General features: G+C 52.5%; 1 protein-coding gene across 1 annotated transcript in view; it reads left to right on the top strand.

The window, feature by feature from the left end:
* Positions 1-12,696, top strand: part of KIF6 (kinesin family member 6) — a 382,614-nt gene extending 369,918 nt beyond the window's left edge. Inside the window, exons 19-24 of the mRNA XM_032648910.1 lie at positions 204-301; positions 9,675-9,712; positions 10,031-10,133; positions 11,746-11,852; positions 12,147-12,202; positions 12,586-12,696. Coding sequence (XP_032504801.1) covers positions 204-301; positions 9,675-9,712; positions 10,031-10,133; positions 11,746-11,852; positions 12,147-12,202; positions 12,586-12,696 — 513 coding nt within the window. The remainder of the gene's footprint in view (positions 1-203; positions 302-9,674; positions 9,713-10,030; positions 10,134-11,745; positions 11,853-12,146; positions 12,203-12,585) is intronic.
* The last annotated feature ends 11,947 nt before the right edge of the window (positions 12,697-24,643 follow it).

The raw sequence follows: 24,643 nt of genomic DNA, 5'->3' as shown, positions 1-24,643 counted from the left end.
ATTACCCATTATCCTGCCATCCAAAGAGAATGTTTTGATGCCCCTCATTAAGGTCATGACTACCTCTAGATTTATTTTTTCCCACACATGTACATACCAACTTTTCTAGCTGGCTTTTTCCCTTTAAGAAATAACATCAAAGACATTTTCCCCATGTCATTAGATTCACGCTTACACTGTGAAACTTTCTCTTGGACCAACAGGTAAACTCCCCAGCAGTGAATTCATTGAATCACATGAAACCCTTCCCCCAGACGCCAGAATCCCAGCACGAAAGGTCCCAGCTTCTCTCTAGCAAAAGGTAAGGGGAGAACCCTGCGACAGGGTTGGGATGCCCAGAAAAGATGCCCTACCTCTCCTCAACCCAGTCTTGATGCTCTAAGTGTAGGCTGCCTGATCCAGGAAGATGAGTGACTTTCACTGTTAAATTAGTTGAAAATACTCAGGCCAGTGGCTCTCAGGCTTTACTGGAGTACCGCGCCCGCTCCCCCCACCCCGGCCCTTTCCCTCCGGCTCTGACAGCCAGTGGACCTACTGCCACAGTGACAAGAGAAGCAGTTTAACCAAACTGTGCAAGCCCTGGTCCTGCCGCTGGGTGGGAAGAAGCGGTTGGCAGTAGTGGGAGGGGAGAGGGAGGGGGGAACTGTGGAGGGGATGTTGAGTAAGGCAGAGGGGAGTCAGCCTGCCAGGACCCAGGAACCTCTGGTTAGTGACTCTGTCCTAGCACAGACTCAGGAGAGACGTGGGCACCCTCCTGCGAGGACGCCCAGAGCCAGTGTCCCTGAGTGATGGCATGAGCCAGCACAGACTATACTTCCCACACACACACCTTCTGAAGGCAGGTTCCTTCTCATGCCACCCACATTATTGTCTCTTTCCAACCGCACAACGCGGGCGGTAGAGCCAATGACACCTGCCTCATCCATCCTGCATCTCTGAGACAGGCCCACTGTCCGCATGGCAGAGACCAGGCCAGCATGAGTGGGGCCTCGGCCTCGACTGCCAAGGAATGCTCCTTGCCTGGGTCTGAGCGGAGCTGAGTTCTCACGTTGGAAATGTGAAATAGAGCTTTTTAAAAGGGGTTGGGGAGAGGGTTGCCAGACGGTGTCCCTGATCCGATGATGTGATGAGAATGGCAATGGCCTCTGTGGTCTCCTTTTCAAAAACCCATAACCCTGGTTGAGTCATGAGGAAAACGTCAGACAAGTCCCAGTCGAGGGGCATTCTACAAAATACCTGACCAGTACTCCTCAAAACTGTCAAGGGCAAGAAAATTCTGAGAAACTGTCACAGACAAGAGGAGCCTAAGGAGATATGATGGCAAATGTAATGTGCTATCCTGGATGGGAACTAGATCAGAAAAACTAAGAAAATCCTAATAACGAACAGACGGTAGTTAATAATAATGTATCAGTATTGGTTCCTTAGTTGTGACAAATGTACCACACTAATATAAGATTATATAATGAGGGAAATTGGGTATGGGGTATAGGGGAACTCTCTGTACTATCTTTGCAACTTTTCTCTAAATCTGAAACTACTCTTAAAACAAAACAAAACAGCCAACCAGAGAGCTGTCCACCACCTGGCTGACATTTTCCCTGGACCTCTTCACATCCCCCAACCTGGCCCTCAGGGCCAGCACTTCGGCTTGTATTCTAGCTTTAGGAAACATCTCCTATGTGAGCCCCTAAGCCCCAGGTTAACAGCCGGCAAGGTATGTTCTGTCTGGCTACGCTGGTGTTTTAAAAGGCAGTGTAGATCCACAAAAGAAAAAATTGATAAGTTTGACTATATTCATATGGAAAATGCTGCTCTGTGAAAGACACTGTTAAGAGAATGAAAAGATAAACCACAGACTGGGAGAAAATATTTGAAAAACATCTATAAATGGGCAAAAGATCTGAACAGCCACCTCACCAAAGAAGATATACAGGTGGCAAATAAGTGTATGACGGGATGCTCCACATCATATGTCATTGTGGAAATACAAATTAAAGCAATAATGAGACACCATTCCACACCTATGAGAATGGCTAAAATAAAATAAAACTGATACCACCAAATGCTGGTGAGGATGTGGAGGAACTCTCATTCATTGCTGATGGGAATGCAAAATGGCAAAGCCTCTTGGGAAAACAGTTTGGTGGTTTCTTACTAAACTAAACATACTCTTACCATACGATTCATCAGTCATGCCCCTTTGTGTTTACTGAAATGAGTTGAAAACTTATATCCACGCTTACATATGGTTGTTTACAGCTTTATTCATAATTGCCTAAAACTGGAAGCAACCAAGATGTCCTTCAAAAGGTGAATGGAAAAACAAGACAAACGGTACATCCATATTTAATGATAAAAAGAAATGAGCTATTGAGCCATGAAAATACGTGGAGGAAACTTAAATGCATATCACTAAGCGATGAAGCCAGTCTGAAAAGTCTACATACTGTATGATTCCAGCTATGACATTCTGGAAAGGGCAAACTTATGCGCACAGGTAGAAAGATCAGAGAGAGGGAGGGCAGGGCTGGAAAGGATGAATAGGGAGAACACAGGGGATTTTTAAGGCAGTGAAACTATGCTGTAGGATACTGTAATGATGGATATACAATAGTATGCATTTGTCAAAATCCATAGAATCGTACAACAGAAAGAGTGAACCCCGACATAAGCTGTGGACATCAGTTAATAATAACGGTTCATCAGTTGTAACAAATGTACAACACTAATGCAAGATGTTAGTAATAGGGGAAAATACAAGTCGGGAGAGAGAGGATACATGCGAATTCTCTGTACTATTTGCTTAATATTCTGTAAACCTAAAACTTTTGTAAGAAAAATAGTCCATTCATTTTTTTAAAAAACTTAAAGGCAGTGTAAGTAGGCAGCTGCACTTCTCCGTGGCAATACAGAGCTTGGCATTAGTGTCCCACACTTGCCCTCTCTGTGCCTTCCCTTGGGTACCTGCTAATCTCTGGGATACTTGAGTTTCCAACCCCTAATGCCTTCCTGCTGCCCCACTCTGGGCCCCCTCCCTGAAACCCCAGGACTCCACAGAGCATGTTTGGAAAACACTAGTCCAGCCAGCCCAGAGCTTCCCCCAGTCATTGCTCTGGCTCTGGCTCTGATCCGAGCCTCTCGAGTGTCCGCCACACGAGAATAAGCCCTCCTCCCCAGTGTGACGCTTCTCAGAACCCCTGACTATTTCTCCAGCTTCTTTTCTGACCTCTTCCAAGCTCCTACTGATAGGAGTATCCTGCCCAGCAAATAGGAAGCTCCAGCTCCAATTTTTCTATTGCTTCAAGACAATGAAGTATGTGTGTGTGTGTGTGTGTGTGTGTGTGTGTGTTGGGAAAGGCCCGGTGAAACGACTCCAGGGCTATAAGGACCTTGCCTGCCAAGTGAAGCTCAGAACCTTGAATTTCAAAGGCGTGTATCAGGTTACCTATAGGAGCTTCTCCCAAAACCATGCTCCCTGAGCTCTACCCCCAGCACTTTTGATGATGCTGGAAGGAGGGTCTTTGGGGAGTGGACTCTCAGGCAGGCTCGGGGCGCTGTTCAGTCTCTGTCATCTGTGGTGGCAGCCGGTGCTCTGGTGGGATCTCTAACCTTCGGCAGAGATAACCAAGTGTCCTGAAAAGTGTCTGTTAAGACGCCTCGGCTATGAGTGGTCGGCACCCCTAAATTCCTTCCCACACAGTAGTTCAGATACCGTTCATTGTGGGCGGAAAGGTTACAGTGGACAGGTGAGAGGAAAAGGGTCCTGCTAGAGACTGGCAAGGGCAAGGTCTCGGGCTCCTCCTCTGATAAAGAAGTCACCTGCCACTGCTTTAAAAAGCTGGCAGAGAAGAGCTCACAGAGCTCTACCAGGGGTGAGGCAGGGAGGAGGCCCTTTCCCTGGTCATCGTGGCTTCGCAGACATTCTCTATGAACAGCCAACTGTGGAGGATTAGTTGTTGGCGTCCTTAAATTCTCCAAGGAGACTTCTCCAAGGCTCTCCTCTCTTACGGTAATCACATCTCCTGTGGGGGCTCTAAGGGCCAGGAACTGAACACGTGTGTGACATATGTGCTATCATTGCACCCATTTTACAGATGCGAACACTTTGGCTCCAAGAGATCAATTAACTTGCTGGGGTCACCCAGCTAGTAAGAGGTGAGACCAGGGTTGGAACCCAGGCCTGTCAACATCCGGCCACCCCTCTCCCCTCACTCCTCACATCAGTTTCCTTTAACCTTAATGACCATGACCGTCCTTTAGGGACACATGCGTATCCTCTTGTTTAGTAGAAGGTGACAGTTTCCCACTCATATTCTGCACTATTTTGTACAAATGTGTTTTCCTCATATTCCTCCAAGTGCCAGGTCCTCCTGCTTGGGGTCCCTACTCTTTCCATGTGTCCACGATCTGATTTTCCCAAGAGACCAAGATTTTCAAACAGCAAAATTATGGCTCCTAAGAAGGCCAACCTCTGACTGGAAAACCAGAGCTCCCTTGGATTGGGAACTCCAATCCAAGGATGGGATGATTGGCCCCATGAGTTCAGTTGAGAAACCCTGAAATCAATCCTATTTCACTAATGAGAAAACTGAGGCCCAGGAAGGGAACGTGAGGCTCTGAACTCTGTGGTTAACAATGGGACGAGCTGCAGCTGCAGCCTGAACTCCAGGCTCCATGTCGAGCCACGGTTTTTCCTTCCTTCTTTGCCCCCGGCCCCCCATGCTCCCCTGCCTCCCCCTCTCTCCCCCTCTCTCCTCCTCACTCCTTCACTCCCTTCTTCCCCTCACTTTCCCCCACTTTCTTTTTTTTTTTTTTTTTTTTTTTTGGTACGCGGGCCTCTCACTGTTGTGGCCTCTCCCATTGTGGAGCACAGGCTCCAGACGCACAGGCTCAGCGGCCATGGCTCACGGGCCCAGCCGCTCCGCGGCATGTGGGATCTTCCCAGACCAGGGCACGAAGCCGTGTCCCCTGCATTGGCAGGCGGACTCTCAACCACTGCGCCACCAGGGAAGCCCTCCCCCACTTTCTTTCTCTACCTAACCCTTCCCACCCTACATTCTTTCTCCCCCTTTTCTCCCCCTCCTCCCACGCTCCCTCTAGGCCAAGGCCACTCTCTATTGTTTGTCCATTTGTCCATCCCTCTGCCAGCTTCTCTGAGAGAGTGTCCACCCTGGAATGGGTCTAAGAACTGGCCACTGGGAAGGCCTCCTAGGATCTCCTCGGGAAACACCGTTAGAATCCTCCCCCAGCATCTACCTTGTCTGAGAGGCAGGGCCTATCCTGGCCTGGCCTTCCTAGATATTCCTTAGGTATCCCAAGTTAAGGTGATCCCTGGATGTGCTTGCCAAGAGATCCTTAACCTTGACGTTCAGAACCTTGGATCTCAAAGGTGCCCATCAGCTCACCATGGGTTACCTGCAAGGAGTCCCCTCAGTTTAGACTTTCACAAAGGGTGCTCTTCTGGGTGCTGGCCCTCGGGCAAGCCAGCTCCCCCTTTGGGATCCCCTCGTCTCATCTGTAAGATGCATCGAGGTCCCTCTGACACTGTTCTTCCATGAGCAGGCGAGTGTCCTGGGGCCACTGAAGAGCTGCTGGAACAGGAGAGTGAGAGTCCAGCTGCCTGTCTCCCCTGAGCTCCAGAGACGCTGCTCCTGATGGAACCACTGCAGCCCGGGGGCTGGTCCTCTTGCTCCTCGGGTTCTGACAGAAACCTGATTTCATCACTTCCCCAGGGATGCTCCAGGCCTGTGGGCTGATCACACTAAATTCACAACACTCTGATGGGCAACCATCATTAGGAGGCCTAATTACTATTAATATTACTTACTAATCCTTGTGAAGGAAGAGATGATTAATTCTGACGGCTGTTGTGCGCTGTCTCCGGAAGGAACGTCAGCGTGAGAAGTGAATTCACCGTCAAAGGCTCGTGGGTCAGGAGAGAGGACAAAAGTCATGGTATGACCCTGAGGGTTCAGAGGCCGAGCTATGGCATCCAGGGATGCTCCCGCAGCCTCGGGGCTGGAGGAGCCCCAAGCCATCACACTGCGTCCTCCTCCTGCGGGAGCTGCTCAAGGCAACGGGATGGGCAGCTGGGCCTCTGCAGAGGGTGCTGGATGCCCCCATCTGTCCTGTCACCTCCATCTCTGCCCTCTTCCACCCACTCCCAGCCCTCAACAGTTAGCACCTGTGAGCACTCCCTGGCATCTTAGAAAAGGCTCGGCCGGGAAACCATTGAGTTCATGAGCCATTTGTGTGCCAGTGGCTTGATCTTGCAAGACTTGCTGCAGCTTCCAAACTGACCGTGACCTGGTGTCATTGCAGCACCTGTGGGATGGAAAGCCCTTTCTCCTTCCCTAGTTGAGGCCTGCACCAGGAACCATTCAGAAGGAACCCTAGGAACTTGCCTCTGTTCTCCAAAGAAAGGCGTGCAGAGCCTGCCACCTTGTGGCTGCCTCTGGTCCTACAGTGACCCTCATCAGACAGCACAGATGCTCAGCCCACCCGAAGACTCAGAGCAGAGTCTCTGGGACACTGGGAAATAGACATCTGAGGGGGGGAAAAAAAAATCCCAGGCTCTGATTTCCTTTCCCGTTTGTAGGACCCACATTCCTGAGACGGTGGAGGCAGGCCCAGGGTAAGAGGCCCTGCCCTGGCTGAGACAGGAGAGGGCAGGAGACAGGAGCTGGAGAGGAAGCGGTGCTCACGGCTGGGACAGTAGGTTATTGGGCCTGTGGAGAGCCTGGGGCTGCTGACGCGTGCTGAGCAAAGCCAGAGCACCTGTCTCTAACCCTGCCTGCCAGTCACCCCCAGAGTCCCCATCTGTGAAATGAGGGTTCCGAGGTGACTTCGGAGGCCTCTTTCTGCTCTGATATTGTGTCTAGGCAGGACATTGCAAAGCAAGGGAGTGGATCCCTTCATGTCACTGACATCCCAGGATAGCTTGCCTCTCCACCTCCCAAGGGGTGCTCTTGGGCTCCACTGTTTCCCAACTGAGAACCCAAGGCAAGGAGTGCACATCAATTAAATGGGCAAAACTGCATCTGCATGAGCTGTTGGGTCTAACTCCTCACTCAGGGAGCACAGAGCCGGTCAGCCAGGGCCACCCAGGGTCAGTCCATGTGGCCAGGGATAAGCCATGTGTCTCCAGCATGTGTTTCCTCAGAATGCCATAGCTGAGTCCGGTTAATAAAGCACAAGTTCTGAAGCCTCACAGAGCTGTGATTAGATCCAGATACTGCCACTTACCACTGGGCAACTTCTAGAATTTCTTTAACCTCTCTAAGCCTCAGCTGTCTCATCTATATAACGGGGATGGTGAGGCTATTGAGAGGATTAAATAGCGTGATGTTTGCAGAGCCCCCTCCCAGGACCTGGTGTGCAGACAGTGTCTATAAATGACGGTTGTGATCCTTGTTGTTTTTGTTCCACGACCACAGCTGGTACATGCAATGCTCTAGCAATGAAAATTAGTGTATAAACCATCTGTTATAGACTGAATGTGTCCCCAAAATTCATATGTTGAACTCTAATCCCCAATGTGAGGGTATTAAGAGAAGGGGCCTTTGGGACCTAATTTGGTCATGAGGGTGGGGCCCTCGAGAATGGAAATAGTGACCTTATAAAAAGAGGCCAGAGTCCTAGCTTACTCTACCATGTGAGAACACAGCAAGAAGTCGGCAGTCTGCAACCCAGAAGAAGGCTCTCACCAGAACACAACCACGCTAGCACCCTGATCTCAGACTTGCAGCCTCCAGAACTGTGAGAAATGAATTTCCATTGTTTATAAGCCGCTCGGCCTACGGTATTTTGTTATAGCAGCCCAAAGAGACTCAGTCAGAAATTAGTACCAGAAGTGGGGTGTTACTATAACAGATACTTAAAAATGTAGAAGCAGTTTTGGAACCAGGTAATGGGTAGAGGCTGTCAGAGTTTTGAAGCATGTGCTAGAAGATGCTGAGGTTGTCACGAATGGACTTTTAAAGGCAGTTCTGGTGAGGGCTCAGAAAGGAAAGAGGAGAGCTGTAGAGAAAGCTGCTATCTTCTTAGAGAATACGGAAATAATCACGTAGAGAATGTTGGTAGAAATATGGATGGTAAAGGCCATTCTGGTGAGGTCTCAGACAGAAATGAGGAACATGTTATTGGACAGTGAAGAAAAGGTGATCTTGTTATAAAGTGGCAAAGAACTTGGCTGAATTGTGTTCATGTTCTAGTGTTTTGTGGAAAGAAGAACTTGCAAGTGATAAAATTGGACATTTAGCTGAGGAGATTTCTAAGCAAAGTGTTGAGGGAGAGGCTTGGCTCCTCCTGACTGCTTACAGCAAAATACAAGAAGAGAGGAAAGATTTGAAGATGGAATTATTAAGCAAAAAGGAACTAGAACTTAAAGATTTGGAAAACTCTCAGCCTATCCGTGCAGCAAAAAATGAGAAAACATCTTCAGAAGAGAACGCTAGGAGATTAGTGTGGGTGTGAATCCCAGACTTCATCAGCCTCCCCAGCAGAAAAACTGCCAGACTGAACTGAAGCAGAAGGAGACGGGAGGAAGAAAGGAAGGCTGGTGGACTTCTTGGACCTCACAGGACAGGACCATAGAACTATTCTGTTGTGAATGGGCACTATCCTTCAAGACAAGGGAAGAATTACCCCAAAGGCAATTCAGAGATCATCACAGCTGCCTCCTCCATTTCAAAAAGGGAGACGATAGCCTTGCTTTCAACAATCCAGACAGCCCCTGCCCAAGGCTGTGGGGGTGGAGCCGATCAACAGAACTATGAGGGCACGACCCCTGCCCAGCAGAGCTCAGCAACTCCACCCATGGGTCCAGAAGACAGGACCCTCACCCCAGTGGGTCCAGAGGGTAGAGTGTCAAGCCAAAGAGGATTGTTCTCAAGCCCTAGGATCTCATGAAGTTTGCACTGCTAAGTTTTGGACCTGCTTGGGACCTGTCACTCCCTCCTTCTTTCCTGTTTCTCCCTTTTGGAATGGAAATGTCTATCCTATGCTTGTCCCATCATTGCATTTTGGAAGCACATAACTTGTCTGGTTTTACAGGTCCACAGCTGGCAAGGCATTTTTGCCTTAGGATGAAGCATACCTTGAGTGTCACCCATATCTAATTTAGATGATATTTCAATGGATGAGATTTTGGACTTTAGAGTTGATGCTGGCATAAGTCGGGGGCTGGTGGAATGGAATGAATGTATTTTACATGAGAAGGACTTGAATGGGGGGAGGGGCAGGGGCAGAATGTTATAAACTGAATGTGTCCTCCAAAAATTCATATGTTGAAGTCTAACCTCCAAAGTGATAGTCTTTGGAGGTGGGCATTTAGGTCATGAGGGTGGGGCCCTCATGAATGGGATTAGTGCCCTGATGAGAAGAGGCCAGAGACCTAGCTCACTCTCTTTCTACCATGTGAGAACACAACGAGAAGTCAGCAGTCTTGACCGTGCTGACACCCTGATCTCAGACTTGCAGCCTCCAGAGAGAAATAAATTCATGTTGTTTAAGCCATCCAGTCTGTGGTGTTCTGGTATAGCAGCTTGAACTGACTAATCATCATCCACAACAGAGGATTCTTGGCTTCTGCCATAGTCTGCTTGGGCTGCCGTAGCAGAATGCCATAGACTAAGCAGCTTAAACAACAGGGACTTATTTATTTCTCACAATTCTGGAGGCTGGGAAGTCCCAGATCAAGGTCCACAGGATCCACTTCTGGTAAGAACCCTCTCCCTGGTTTGCAGATGGCTGCCTCCTCTTTGTGCCCTCACCTGGTTGAGAGACGGCTCTGATCTCTCCTCCTCTTCTTTTAAGGGCATTGATCCTATAATGGGGGCTCCACCTTCATGACCTCATCCAAACTAATTACCTTCCCAAGGCCCCATCTCCAGATACCATCACACTGGGGATTCGATTTTAAAGTATGAATTTTGGGGAGACAAATTTTCAGTCCATACAGCTCCTAGATATAAACTCTAAATTTCTCTTCTGTAAACCTCCTCCCATACCTTTTTCTTTTGTCGACTTGTCTCTTGCAGTGACGTATATGCCAGGAAAATCCTGCCCTCGCCTGGCCCCCTCCTGCACAGCCAGGAGCAGAGCAGCCCCAGCACCCCCCTGGAGGACAGGTCTGTGGTCTTCCCTCTCTGACACCTGTGACAGCCACTGCTGTGGGTGCAGCAGGCTGAAATCGCCAATCTGCTTCCCTCACAACCCAAGGAGCGCCTTGTGCGGTGGCTTCACAGAGCCCAGGGCAGGCCTCCGCCATGGTACCCCGGGAATTCCCTGGGATCTCTCCCAGATGCCAACTCCCAGAGCCAAGGAATTTTCCCCAGGGTCGCTGGGGCCCCATGCAGGCAGAGTGGCTTCATGTATCCTTGTAAATGACGTACCTGGGGCCATTAAAGGAACAGGAGCCAGCCCAGGGGCAGTTCCACGTGGCCCACCAGCCCTGTGCAGAGTCCCCAGGCAGGGAAGGGCATGGAGTTGAGAAGCCTGGCCTCAGGCCTGTGAGCCCTTCACTCCAGGATGAACAAAGCCGGTGAGGCCTCTCCCCAGCATGTGTCTCCATGCCCTCTGACTAGAATACCTGCATGCCCTTCTTCCCGTGGCAGGCAGGCCGTCCAACGGTGAATTCCACCCACTGCCCCTCCCAACCCTGGACAGAACACACAGCTCCAGAGCTGTCCCAATCTCCCTGCCGCAAATCTGCTTTAGCACTTCTCACTGACTTGCAGCTGGAACGCCAAAAATTACATGTGATAACGAACAACGCTTTGTTATTTATAATCCTCGCTGCCTTCTAAGAGAGTGGATACTGTCACCTGCTATGTGGAGTGACAGGTGTGAGGATGGACACTTGGCAGAGCCAGGAGAGTACCTTGCTTTGAATTTTCTCAAGGGGACTTTTATGTATAGGAGGTGGATGGAAAAGGAGGAGGGAGAAGGTGACATGCATCCCTCCCTTTTTAAGGGGATTTCACTTCTTACAAATCTCATTGGCCAGAAACTGGTCACCTGACCACACATAGCTGCAAAGAAGGCTGGGAAATGCAGTTTTTTAATGTGGCAACTTGCTGGGCTAAATATTATGGTTCTGTTTTTAAGGAGAGAAGGGAGAAGACTTATCTCTGTCTCAGGAGCAACTAGCTAAGCCATGGTAGGGGATGGGGATGCAGTGGGGACACATCCTAAAGGATATGACATCTAAGTTGGGTGCTAAAGGAATCTGGCTCCAGGTAGAATGGGCTTGGTTTGGGTAAGTTAGGGGCAGGCTGGGGGGGAGGGTGTGGGTGCAGGGAGAGGAAGGTGGGGTGAGGGGATGGAGAAGATGCTGAGATAAAGTCTGTGCTGCTGTGTAAGGGTCTGAGGGGAGAGCAGCCCAGGAAGAGGAGACAGCGAGGCAAAGGGCCTGAGGCCAGAAGGAACTTGGTGTAACAGAGTAGCAGGGTGGCCGGAGCACAGTGTATAGGCCCACATCACACAGAGACAGAGTTTGAATTTCATTCCAAGAGTGATGAGAAGCCACTAAGGGTTTGAGCCAAAGGACTGGGGGACACGTGCCTCGTCTGGGTGCAGAAGGATTGCTGTGGGGGCTGCAGAGAAGGAGGGGGGCGAGGAGGCAGGAGCCCGCAGCCCCTGAGTGAGATCCAGTCAGTGAACGTGGGAAAGCACTATGGAAAGGTGAGCGCTGGGGCCAAACATAAGGCGTGGTAAAGGGTGACCTGTGCTTCTCCCCAGGATCCCGGAGAGGCCAGTGTCGTCAGTCCCGCTCACGGGGGACAGCCGGACAGACTCCGACATCCTGGCTTTCATCAAGGCCAGACAGAGCATCCTGCAGAGGACAGGTCAGTGCACCTTCCCTGGCAGCTCCTCCAGGGCCATGGTCAAGGGGCGGCGAGGGGGGGAGGCTAGAGCCGAGGAAGCTGGAAGCTTCCCGAATGTTCCTAAAGCCTCGGGCCTGGCCTTGCAGTCACTTCACATGTGCCTGCCTCGGCCTCCTCCTGGAGAAAGCCCCAGAAGGCAGCATCGGACACACCGAGACAGGCCAAGGGGGTGGCTGGCCCAGGTGCCCCTGCCCTGCTTGGCAAAGCTGCTCTCCCCACTCCAGATCTTCAGCTCCTCTTGTTGCCTGTCCCCAGAGCCCACTACCCTCTGCCCAGCCCTCTCCAAACAGGAAGGGCTGAGTGATGGTTTGGTAACTTGTTTAACCCCAGGCTCAAAATTTCAGTCTCCTTTTGGAGCGTGGTCCTTGCCAGCGAGTTGGAGAGGTAAACACCACTTAAAAGCTCAGGCCTGAGGACATGGTAACAGTTACAAAAGAAATATGTGGTGTGTCAGAAACAGGATGAGGAAGAGAAGACCCTTCCTGGCCTCCATCACTGACCTCTCCCCTTCATCTTGGCACCTGCCCAGCCACCGTGGACAGGCCTTCTCTTCTCCTTCCTTCTCCCTGGAGACCCACAGGGACTAGACTCCATCCGGGGCCCCCTACCCCAGCCCCGCTTTTAGTCTTAGCCTCATCCCAGCACCGTGATGCCAAGGCTACTAGTCAGGCTTGGCATTGCGTTCACACGGCAGCAAGGCACCCTGATGCGTGAAACAGCCGACCTGGATCCTGTGATGTCCGACTCCTGCCCCGAGAGGCCTACACGCAGCTTCACCGCCAACTCCCTGCAGTTTAGACAGTAGGAGGTTTGCACGTGGACAGAGCACCCCCAGGAAAGGGTGGCCTTTATCATATCGTCCTCACCCTCGCTGGGATGCCGGCCCGCTGACTGTTCTTTCTTCTTCACCACTAGCACCAGCAGCATCAGCGCCGTTGTCAGGTCTTTTCTGAGACCTGGGACCCGCCATCTCTGCCACCAACCTGCCGTGATGCCCTGACCACATAACTTGCCTTCTCTCATCCTCAGGTTCCTTGTCTAAAAAAGAAAAAAATTGAATTCAGATTCAGTGCTCTTCAAGGCCCCATCTCTCCCCCAAATACTCTAATGATATGTATCAGACACAGAACAATACTGAACAGCCAATCAGTGAGTGAACACTGCATGTATTAGGCACCACCTGTATGTCAGGCCCTGTACCGGTGCTGGGGCCAGACAGACTCAAGGACAGGACAGACTCAAGCCCTTTACATTCTGGAAGGAAGAAGACAGACAATGACCACATCGACAAAGACATAAGCTCATCCGAGGTGCCAACAAGTGCTTTAAAATAGCTGAAATATGTAATGTGTAGAGATCCCCAGGGACACGGCGGTGGGGGGAGAGCTTGAAACTGATGGCTGAAGAGTGAGGATGGCGTAGCCATGCGGTTCTGGAAGGGAACCTTCCACTCAGTCTGGGAAGAGCAGAACATGACCAGCCCTGGAGGGGAAAGAGCTTGGCTTGGTTACAGGCGGGGGGAGCCAAGCCAGGGAGCAGGGCCAGATCACATGGACCTTGTAGGTGAGGGTAAGGGCCTTGGCTTCCATTCCAGGAGTGGTGGGAGCTCTGTGAAGAATTTGAACCATAGCGTGATGTGATCTGATCAGTGCTTTCGAAAGCTCGCTCTGGCTGCTGTATGTAGTGTAGGCTGTGGAGGGCCGGAAGCGGCTCACTTCTCAGGGAAGCACCTTCCCAGGAAGGTCCAGGGGGAGGGTGGCCGGGACTTACCCGCCGCCTGAACGGGACACGTGAGGGTCATTAAGACTCGCTTATATACTGAAAGGAAAGGCCCAGTGCTGGGTGTGTGGGGTGGGGGGGGGGGGGAGGGGAGGGGAATTTACGATTTGGGAAAGAGAACCAAAACTGCAGGAGAAAGTTCTTTGAGGAATTGGAGGGAATGATGTCCAGGACATAAGTGGAGGGAGTGTTGGCTTTTGGGGCTAGGAGACACACCCCTCAGTGAACAAATTCATAAAAATCAACCGTTATTTGTCCTGTCAAGAAGTCTACAAATAAGCAGTACTTTAATGTTATGTTTACTTAGCTTTTGTACACGTAATAGAGATGTGATCATCCAACCTTCTCAGAAGAGAAGAGGCAGACACCCAAGGTCTATGTCAGGATGGCGTCTTCCTGCTGACACCAGGCCCAGCTGGCACAAAAAGCTGGGCCGAAGCCTGGGGTTATTTTTTTTTTTTTTTTTTTTTTTTTGCGGTTCACGGGCCTCTCACTGTTGTGGCCTCTCCCGTTGCGGAGCACAGGCTCCAGACGCGCAGGCTCAGCAGCCATGGCTCACGGGCCCAGCCGCTCTGCGGCATGTGGGATCTTCCCGGACGGGGGCACGAACCCGTGTCCCCTGCATCGGCAGGCGGATTCTCAACCACCAATATGTAATACGCATATTACAATGCGTATGGCAGGTTACTGGTTATACGTTTCTTTCGCACATATCATTCCCTCAACACTCCTGTAAATTACCCAGAGCCAAGAGTGTGATCCCCCTTTTGACAGGAGAGGAAACTGCTCACAAATGGCAGAGCCAGGAGGACCCTGGCCTCCCGTGCTCTCTCCACTGGGCCATGCTGTCTGGAAAGCCACCCTGCTGGTGGGTGTTTTCTCTTGGCCTCCACCCTCCCTGCAGCTGGGGAGCTTTGTTCTCCAAACAAACAGCAGCCTGGAAGTAATTCATCAAAACAAACAGAAGTTCGAGGGTTCAATTTTTATTCTCAAGTGAAGGAAAATAATTCCAAGTTCTTAGTGACCACAGGGCCACAAGGAAGCTGAAAACAGGGTGACAAAGGGTCCCTCTCCGGCCAGGTCGGGGCTGAGAGGCAGCAGGTGCAGCCTCTCCCGATGCACAGATGGCCCAGGTCCCACCGCGCAGCGCTTTCTACACAGCCCACTTATCAGGCCTCCCTGGCAGGCAAACACACAGGCCGGGGCCCGGGCACTTCCCCAGCCAAAGCAAACACTCCCTCTCCCCTGGCCTGGGCCCCTCTGCTCCTAATTTAGCGGCGCTGTCTGCCTGGGCTCCTTCAGAAGTGCTCGTTACGGGGAATTTGTGACCGTCAGCCTGGGAGCAGCAGCCCAGAAAGAGTGATTTAACACAAGCCTCGCCCGACTTGTCCAGCTCTTAGACTTCACCAAGGGCCAGCATGAATCTACTTGACTTAGGATTCGTGGAAAAGCTGTGGAGCGTTTAAATCCCTGCCAGGGGCGCACGTGGACAGGTGTATCTCCCCCCCCAACCCCCGTAAGGGGCGTTAGTCATCCATGGCTTCAAATCTGCTGTTTCTAACTGCCAAGGATGGCTTTAAGAGATTAATCCCTTTCTAGAGTGCCTTTTGTTTTGTTTTTAATCTTCCTTAATCCCTGAGTTTGGAAGTATTTCTGTCTGGACGGGAACCTTGGTGTGACCCCCGTGACCACGACGCCCTCTTCTCCAGCTGGTGCCAGGAAGAGGCTCCAAAGCCCCCTGAGCTCCCAACCCCACCACCTGTGTTCTGAAAAAACCCCGGCTCTCTCCTTCAGTCAGGAGCCCTCCCAGCGAAGTGGAAAGAACACAGATCTGAGAAGGAAGAGACCCAAACACAAGGGCTGTCTCCGCCATGGGAGACCCTGGGCAGGTCACCTCCTCCAGCCTCCCTGTCACATCTGTCAAGTTCAGATTCCACCTTTGCCTGGGTGGTCAGCCTCTCCTGAGATAACATCCATATAAGTCCCCTGTAACCTGCTGAGCGCCAGGGAGCCATCATCGGGGAAATTGGCCTCTGAGCTGAGAACTGGTCCAACACAGACCAGTGATTGTTTTGTAAAGGGTGCAGCAGTACCCTCCATTCTGGGAATCTACAGTCACAAAATCCCAATATAGACTGAGAGCTCCATCAATTAAATAAGGTTCATAAAGTAAAGAGTGGACTGGAAATGGCACATCCGTCGTGGGCTGAGGTCCGTCTGTGTGAGGAGCTGTGTCTCGGTGACTTGCGCACTGAGCCCAGCCCTGCGCCCCAGCCCTGCCCCCATCATCACCGCAGGCAACTGTGACAGCCCGGGGGTGGGGGCTGGCTCAGACTCCTTCCCACTAATCCTGGCCCTGGGTGCTTGTCCGTGGGGCAGAGGAAGCATCAGACCCGTGACTTACTCAGCAGCCACATGCCTGCTGGCCCCCGGTACCTGCCCTCGCCAGTCCTTGGAATGGAGAGATGAAAGCAATGGGTTTCGGCCTGGCTGTTCCTCAGAATCGCCGGACCCACCCCAGAGATTCTGATTTAACCCATCCTGGGAGTGGCCTGGGTAGGAGGATTCCAAAGGGCTCCCCAGGGGTTTCCAGTCTGTAGCAGAGCTGGGAACCATGGGTCCAGGGTGACTAGAGCACATTACCTTCCCACGGTCTGGTGTGTCTGACATTCTCCCTTCCTGTCCTGGGATTCAATCAGGACAGCTAAGAACGTCTTAAAACTAAGGACCATCTCCATTTAATTAAACAGTGAGTCCTGCCTGGGGTTTTGCACACAGAACTAGGTCTGAAGGACCAACGGCTCACAGCCTTGAATTGTTTTCAAGCTCTTCCTCCCCATTATCTGCCACATTCGATGTGTCACAGAGCATTACCGATTCTCCCCCAGCAACAGCAAGCGGACCACGCCCACACTCTCCCACTGCCGGGTCCCCACGGCCACACCCAGCTGCCCGTGCTGCCTCACCCCTCAACCTCTCTGCCTGCTGCAATTTTTTTTCGACACTGTGTTCTTTACCTGAGAATCTTCAGAAATCCCCTTTTGCTCTTATTATGACAGCCAAACCTTAAGCAAATTAACTGCACGTCACTCACACTAGTTCTCACACTTTTCTGGTCCGGTGAGTCTGGGTGGGCCCAAGATTCTGCATTTCTTAACGAGCTCCTGGAGATGCCAGTGCTGCTGGTCCGTGGACCACTCTTTGTGAAGCAAGGAGCTATGCTAGCTACGTTGCTTTTTCCAGGTACCTTGTCTGCTCCAGCGATTTGGAAATGAGGAAGTGAGGCCCAGAGAACAAACATGTTTTGCCCAAAGTCACACCACAGGTTGGGGACCATCCTGGCTAGAACTCAAGGGTCCTGCTTCTTAGTCCAGAGAACCCTTCTCCATATCCAGCTTTGGGAGGCTACAGGATGGAGCCACATGGTCAGGAGGAGACATCATGCAATATCGTGAACATCTGGGGCAAAAAGCAAGGAGAGAATCTCCGCGAGAATTAAGTAGGAGGGTCAGTGAAAATCATGGGATAGGAGAACGAGGGTGGATCCTGACTCAGAGAGATGAAACCTTTGCAAAGGGGAGCAAATGCAGCCCTGAGAGGTTAGGCCCTGAGAGGTGCCTTGCCCGACACCCAGAGTGGTGACCTGCAGCCTCCTCCCCTTGCCTTTCCATCCAGGAGGGGTCCGTGCTCCACGCACAGCCTAACCAAGAACACTTGTCTCCTTTCAGGTTTCCAATAAGCGTCCACCATGCATTGTGGCAGCAAGAACGGAGTACAGATGAAGGCCTTGTCTTCAGCAGTGATCTGTGGGCTGCTGGGGGCCACCGGTGACTTTGATTCTGGTGGAGGGGCTACTTCTTTAAGGATGATATCTTGGAGGCTGCCAGTGAGGCTGGGTGCAGGCTTACGGTGGATAGCAGGCTTACGGTGCCATCCTTGCTGTGGGTGCTGGAGCTGCTGGCGGTCAGGCAATGCCAGGGTGCTGGGGCGGGATGAGGGCTTTAGCTCACTCTTGTGGTGTTTCACGCAGACGATCAGAAACTTGGAGATTATGAAATAGTACCATCCTAGTGTAGTGGCAGGGGAAGCTCACACTGGTAGAATGAGGGGGAAAAAATAATGGGTTATTTTTAGCTACTTACCCACCCGCTCCCCTGCCCCAGCCCCTGGTTGAGAAGCCCAGGAATGGCTGGGGCAGGCCACACAGCAGGTCAGAGCCAAAGACAAGGCAGTGGAATCCAGGGCATCTGGATGGCCAGTCCTGACCTCCCAGACCGGACCCTCCGCCATGGCCTGGACGACCCATAGGCAGTGCCGAAATCAGCTGTATCTCCAGGGAGCCACCCCCGCTGCCCCACTGCAAGGTCTAAGGACATGGCAGCACCCAGAGAGCAGCGGATGGCTCCGGGAGCTCTGCAGAGAGCTGAGAGGGGCAGTGTGGGTGCCCTGGGCCTCGCCCTCACCCCGCCTCTTAGGGCTCTGCAGGATTTGGGCTGATTCTCCCCGCTCCCACGGGGGGGGCGTCGGGGGGGGGTCTCGTCTCAGGAGCCCTCTCGGCATTCCAGACACAGAGCCAGCGGCCCGGTGGGTGGGCCGCCCCATGCCCACCCCAGAGCCCCTAGGGGAACTGCCACCTACCTCAGGGTCCTGGCAGCAAGGGTCCAAGCCAGCTGCAGCGGGGGAGGGGAGTGGAGGAGGGAGAGGGATGGCACCTGGAGATGAAGCCAACTGAATAAAAGTTCTTGTCCACTGCTCCCATTATCTCTGTCCCCTAAGTGCAGGCCCTCGCCACCCCAGAGAGAGAGCAGAGAGAGAACACGGCATAATCGGCTTCCCCCACCCCTTTTCAGGTCTGGGTAAAAGGATCATACAGGAGAAGCTAGATCATGACATTTCATGTCATGAAATATCATTAGAAAACTCATTTATATCATTAGATATATTTATATCATTAGAAAACTAATGCGAACGGGAGGACCTAGTTGTTGATATATAGCCAGTTAGTGGCAAATGTCCTCTCCTCGGGGGGCTTTCCCTGATCACCCCAACTAGAGTGACCCCCTGGTCCTCACTCTGTTATATTTTCATCATTACTACCTGACATCTTTCTTTATTTACTTTTTTTTTTTTTTTCCTCTTGTGGCCATGCTGCGTGGCTTGTAGGATCTTAGTTCCCCAACCAGGGATTGAACCTGGGTCCATGGCAGCAAAAATGAGGAGTCCTAACCACTGGACCGCCAGGGGATTCCCTATTTGCTTATTTTTTAATGGTCCGCAAACCCCACCACCACCGCCAAGACTAAAAGCTCCATGACAACAGGGACCTGTCTGTCCTGCTCATCACTGTGTCCCCTGCACGAGCTGGTACTCGTTCATGAGTATCAGGGTCAGAACCAGCTCTCCTGCTTCTCAGGCCCCCACGACCTCCCTCGGGCTCTGTGACTGAGGCCCACTGGGCATTGTGGCCCTCACAGTTCTCTGGCACGTGATAAGTCCTCAGGAAAGTCCATAGAACCAGGGGAGGCCAAGCAGCCCTTACAGCCTGATTCTAAAAACCTCCCCAGAAGTCCACAGGGCACACACATAAATACACGCACACTCTTTCTCTCTCAAGAGCCCTGAGGATGGTGTGGAGTGGGCCAGAGTCCGTCAGAAACAGCCTCGGTGTACCTGGCACACCTTAGTGCCCCGGCCCTCTGGAACCGCTTACAGTATGTGGACTGTAGCTCCCCTGCCAAGAAGTTATCTCCTGGATCCAAAGGCCTTATTGACAGGGACATGTGGTGTGGCCCCATGCAGGGTGCAGATCCACCTCGTAGAACAATCACTAAGGCAGGAGAGGAAATGAAGAAGAGAGGAACACAGACAGCTCCCAAAGTCCCTCCCAAGGGAAGCTGACCTCTGACGTGGACACCTGCCCCACCACGGTGCATCTACCCCAAAGCTCTTTGGCCCCTGCAAGTGGGAGAAATGTTCTGAATAGACTCTCCAGCGATGCACCCAGGCTCAGTGGAGCCATGAAGAGGTCCGGAGTATCTGAGTTCACTCCAGGCCGAAATGTGGAGCTTTCCAAAATGTCTTCCAGAAAGCGGCCTGGCCAGTGACCCAGCCCAGTTCCTACTAGAACTGAACTGGCTCTGCCATTCCCTTGGCAGGAAGTGTTAGGAAGAGGGAGGTGTGGAATGTGACTTTCTCGGACCTTGAAAAGAGGGAGTTTTAGAAAGCAGATAGAGAAACTGTGGTAGATTGAATACCTAGCCTTAATTCTTCGCCCCCTGTAATAATAGAATAATAATATACATCCAAAGCTTTGCCATGGCCTCATGGGAGCAAAGTACACTTCCCTACCCCTTAAATTTGGGCTTGGCCCTGTGACTTGCTTTGGTCAGTGGGATATTGGCAGATATGATACAAGCAGAGGCGTGAAATGTGCTTGCATGGTTGGGCCTGCGTCTTGCACGCCAGTGATCTGCTTGGGAAGATCATGGTCTGGGCAGGTGCCGCCCCCTGAGCCTACATCCCAGAACATGCAGTGAGCAGACCTGAGCCCAGCCTGCAGCGCTGGAGCCTGGAGCAGAGTTTCCCCATCAAGCCCAGCCCAGGTCAGCTGCGCCCTGGCTGACCCAAAGACCCATTCTCCTGAAAATACATGGCTGGTTGTCATTAGCCACTGAGACTTGGGGTGGTTAGTTATGAAGCATTAATTGTAAGAACAGCTACAGAAATTGAAACCCAGAGACAGTCCCTGACTAGACCCGGAATTTCTCAGAGTTCATTCCGTCCCTCCGTGCTGCCTATCGAAAGGCACTTGAGAGCACGCCGTACATGAAAAAGTGGGACTGTCACGTATGGCCATGATAGAGCAACAGGGACCTGAGTTAGCCTCCTTCTTTAAGCAATTGAAGACCCAGACAAAACTGTAAAACAATGGTTTTCAGACATGGGAGCAAAGGCAGTACAGGACATTGACCCCCAAGAGAAGAGAGAAAGGTGAGGTGAGCCTTCCGATCACCCGTGTGCAGGGCAAGCCGGCAGTGCAGGAGGTAACCTGCCCTGGAGCAATCCTCAACTGACAGGGACAGGAGCTGGTGGATAAACACCCCAGCCTCCTTCCGCCCTGGGGGACAACTCTGAAGTGAGCCCTACACGGTGTCCCCGAGAGCCCAGCAAGGTGGAGCCCCCCGATGCCCACAGGAGTCACCTGCTCCGTCACACACACTGCGTTGGCCGCCTTCCTCCCTGTCTCTCTTGCCCTCTTTCTTGGGATCATTTCCTGGGATCACTTCCCACATGAACTACTCACACCCACGTTTGGCCTCAGAGTCTGCTCCGAGGACAGTCCAGCTTAGGCAAGGACATCTATTTCAGAATCGTGGGGTGGGGAGGGGGCTCTTGCATCCAGCTCTCTGGGCTGGTGAAAATGGGAGCCGCCTCCAACTTCAACCAGAGCCCCGCTCTCCACTGCGCTACACGTTGGGGCTCAGGGAAAGATTTCTCGTGAGAAAGGGATCCTGCTGCTCCAATAAACACTGGAAATTTCTGAACAAGATCAATAACTGGTATGTTTGATTGTTTGTTGGTCTTGAGCCTTTCCCTCGAATCTCCCCTCCGCTTTCCCCTCCCTCTCTCTGTTGGTCACCCCGTCGGGCTGGACCTCCCCTGACGTCTTACTCTCTGGCCAGGAGGGCCGACAAAGCCCCACACACCTGCACCCCCTGCCTCCACACAGGAGGCTCTCCCACACCCTTCACTGCGGGGACACCGCCAGGAGCCCAGACAACCACACACAAAGCTTGTTACTCTGGCCCCGTGTGTCACCAGCAGGGTCTGAAACCAGAGCTCCTTCTCTCCACCTGCCCTTTCCCCTGCAGGGGAGGTTCCTGGGCCAGGGGGGCCTTAGCCCCTCCCCTTACTTCCGGTCCAGAACGTGCCTTTTTCACTTGTGCGGATACGTGCCTATTAAGTGGCTCCTCGAGAGAATACCGATGTTGGACGTTGTGTGGGCGGGCTGGCCTTCCCCTCATCTCCAGGCTCATTCAGACGGAAAGAGGCCCACGTCCAACTGCTCTGTTTGCTCTGCATCCTCTGCCCACTGTACGTGAAATTGATCTTGGGGGGGGGGGGGGGGGGCGGTGTTTTTCTTCTTTTTCCTCCAATCTCCCTTATCACTGCCGGATGTCAGGCCGCACTCTGCCATCAGGCCTGGCCATGTTGGACTCTCCATTAATTGATTTTGCCCTCCCCGCTTGGGAAGCACAAACTGGCCCAGCCCATTAGCAGCAGTAATTCCCTGAAAGGGATTGTAAATTACGCCCTACGGCTGCGGCGGAGTGGTGCCCACGTGGGGAGGTGTCGGGCAAGGAGGTGCAACGTCTGATGAGCAGCAGAGGTCCCTGCAGGCCTGCGGCTTCCCTCCTAAACCTACCCAAGCCAGGTCACAGCCAGGCAGGGGAGTAACCAAAGCAGGTGGCAGCACACAGAGGGCAGCGACTAGCGTGTACTGAACGAGTGAAGGGAGGGAGGGGCGGGGGCTCCCTCTGGGGCACGGAGGGCTCTGAGGACCTCTCGAGCTGACCTCCCATCAAGTCCACCATTATGGCTCCGTTCTTTAGCTCTGTGGCCCCCTTAAGCCAGAAGAGCTCCTGGGAAAGACTGTCTTAAACTCCAGTCAGGTAATGCCCTGCCGGAAGGGAAGCAGCAGCGGCAGGGGACAGGTGGGAGGAGGCCCTCGACAGGGGGTCCATAAAGGAGTGGAGATCTTGGCCCACAGTGACCCTGGCACCCCTTCCTGCCCAGGCCCTCAGGGAGGGAGGGCTCCACGCCGGCTGTGCCAGCCCCCCTCCCCTACCTGTCACAGACAGTCCTCCCCCGCTGCGCTCACCCCTCTCTCCCTTCCTTTCCTTCCACCTGAGAACAGCCACCACCTACCTGCGGACCATGTCCAGACCCAGCGAGGATACTTGGGCTAAAGAGGTTGCTAAGATGTAGAGAATGGACGTGAGGACACGGGGAGGGGGAACGGTAAGCTGGGACGAATTGAGAGAGTGGCATGGACATGTATACACTACCAAACGTAAAATAGATAGCTAGTGGGAAGCAGCCGCATAGCACAGGGAGATCAGCTCGGTGCTTTGTGACCACCTGGAGGGGTGGGATAGGGAGGGTGGGAGGGAGACGCAAGAAGGAGGGGACATGGGGATATATGTATATGTATAGCTGATTCACTTTGTTATACAGCAGAAACTAACACAACATTGTAAAGCAATTATACTCCAATAAAGATGTTTAAAAATAAATAAATAATAAATAAATAAATAAAGAGGGTACTAAGACCTGCCCAAGTCCTCCAGACAGCAGCTGATAGCTTTCCAAACGGTAAAGAGAGAGCTCTTCACATATGGAACTTCCCCAGGGCAATAAAATGGGACCTGCTTGTCACACAGCCTGGCAGGTAGAAGTACAACCCTAGCTTAGAGCCAGGACGTAGCGAGTTTGCAGTGACAAGATGACGGCCAGCTCTCTCTCCCAGTCTCTCCAAAACACGAGGAGGAAACAGGCAAGGGGGAGAGATTTGTGACTCCAGACGCTTCCTTCTGCCCCAAGACAAGCCCGCTTCCCAGTGTGGTGCTGTCTGGGAAAGCTCTGGGTGCAACAAAGGCCTTCCGGAAGATGGTTCTAGACCCCCAGGTGGCCTCAGGGACCCAGAACCAGCAGGACTACAGAGAAGGCGCCCGCAACCCCCAGCCAGGGCCCCACCTAAACCGCAGGAGGATGAGGTGCTGCAGGGACACCCGGGCCTGCCTTCCACACACTTACAGCATCGGGGTGTTCCTATAACATGCAGCCTCCACGTCGCTGCTTGCACCTCCACCTACTGTGTGTGTGCTGTGTTTTGGCCTTAGAGCAGATGAGGACCCCCGTGTCCTCACTACCACTCCCTAGGTATTCATACACTTGAAAATAGTAACATTCTCCCCCTTGCTTTCGTCTCCTATGAGACTTCTCTCCCTCCCCGCCCGCCCCCCATCTCTCATTACACAAACCATGGTTGCTTGCCCTGGACATAACGCCCGTGGTGTCTGCCTCTGCACCGTCCCTTCCAAGTGACACCTGTACGTGTGACGCTGCCACCCCCGGCCGGGGCCCATCAGCTGAGGGTCGTGCATGACCCAAGGACGGCCAGACACCTGTGAAGTGGCTCACGTGCAAAGGTGCTCTTGGACCCCCAGCCTCTGAGAGGATTTGAGCCAAGCAATACCAAAAGAGAGAAGCACGGGGCAACGGGAGCTGGTGCCGACCGGATGCCGGGGTCAGCCTAGAGCGGAACTCGGCAGAGGGAGGGAATCACTGCTGGGACAGGATGAGGGGAGGGGGCACCCCGAGGGGGTGGGCAGGGCACGTTAATGGGGGAGAGTTCGGAGTGAGGTCATGGCCCAGTTCTTCCAGAACCCTGGCTGCTCCCGGCTTCCTACCACGAATCATTTCAATTACTTGAGATAACCAGAGTGTGTTCCTATTCCTTCCAACTCAAATAAGCCTTGAACAATTAAAAGAAAAGAAAACTTATGTATCCATTGGGAAGTAACACTGGCTTAAACAAATAGGACTTATGTGTCAAACTTTCTGAAATCTTAAGGGACTTCCCTGGGGGTGCAGTGGTTAAGACTCTGCACTCCCAACGCAGGGGGCCTGGGTTCGATCCCTGGGCAGGACACCAGAACCCACACACTGCAACTAAGAGTTTGCATGCCGCAACTAAGGAGCCCGCCTGCCACAACTAAGATCCAGCACAAACAAGTAAATAAAATATTCTTTTAAAGAAAGACTTTTTAAAATCTTGAGGTAGGCGTGGAAACCAGCGGAGCATCTTTGCGACGCTCTTGACCTTCCCTCAAGGACACGAGGTGGCTGAACAGGTGCCGTCATCTGTGCACTCAGGGCAGATGGGCGGAAGGTGGGGCCGGCTGCAGCCA

This window comes from Phocoena sinus, chromosome 11 (assembly GCF_008692025.1).
Source record: "Phocoena sinus isolate mPhoSin1 chromosome 11, mPhoSin1.pri, whole genome shotgun sequence".
Lineage (NCBI taxonomy): Eukaryota > Metazoa > Chordata > Mammalia > Artiodactyla > Phocoenidae > Phocoena > Phocoena sinus.
Note: the sequence above shows the minus strand (reverse complement) of the source record. Positions and strands in the feature narration are given on the sequence as shown.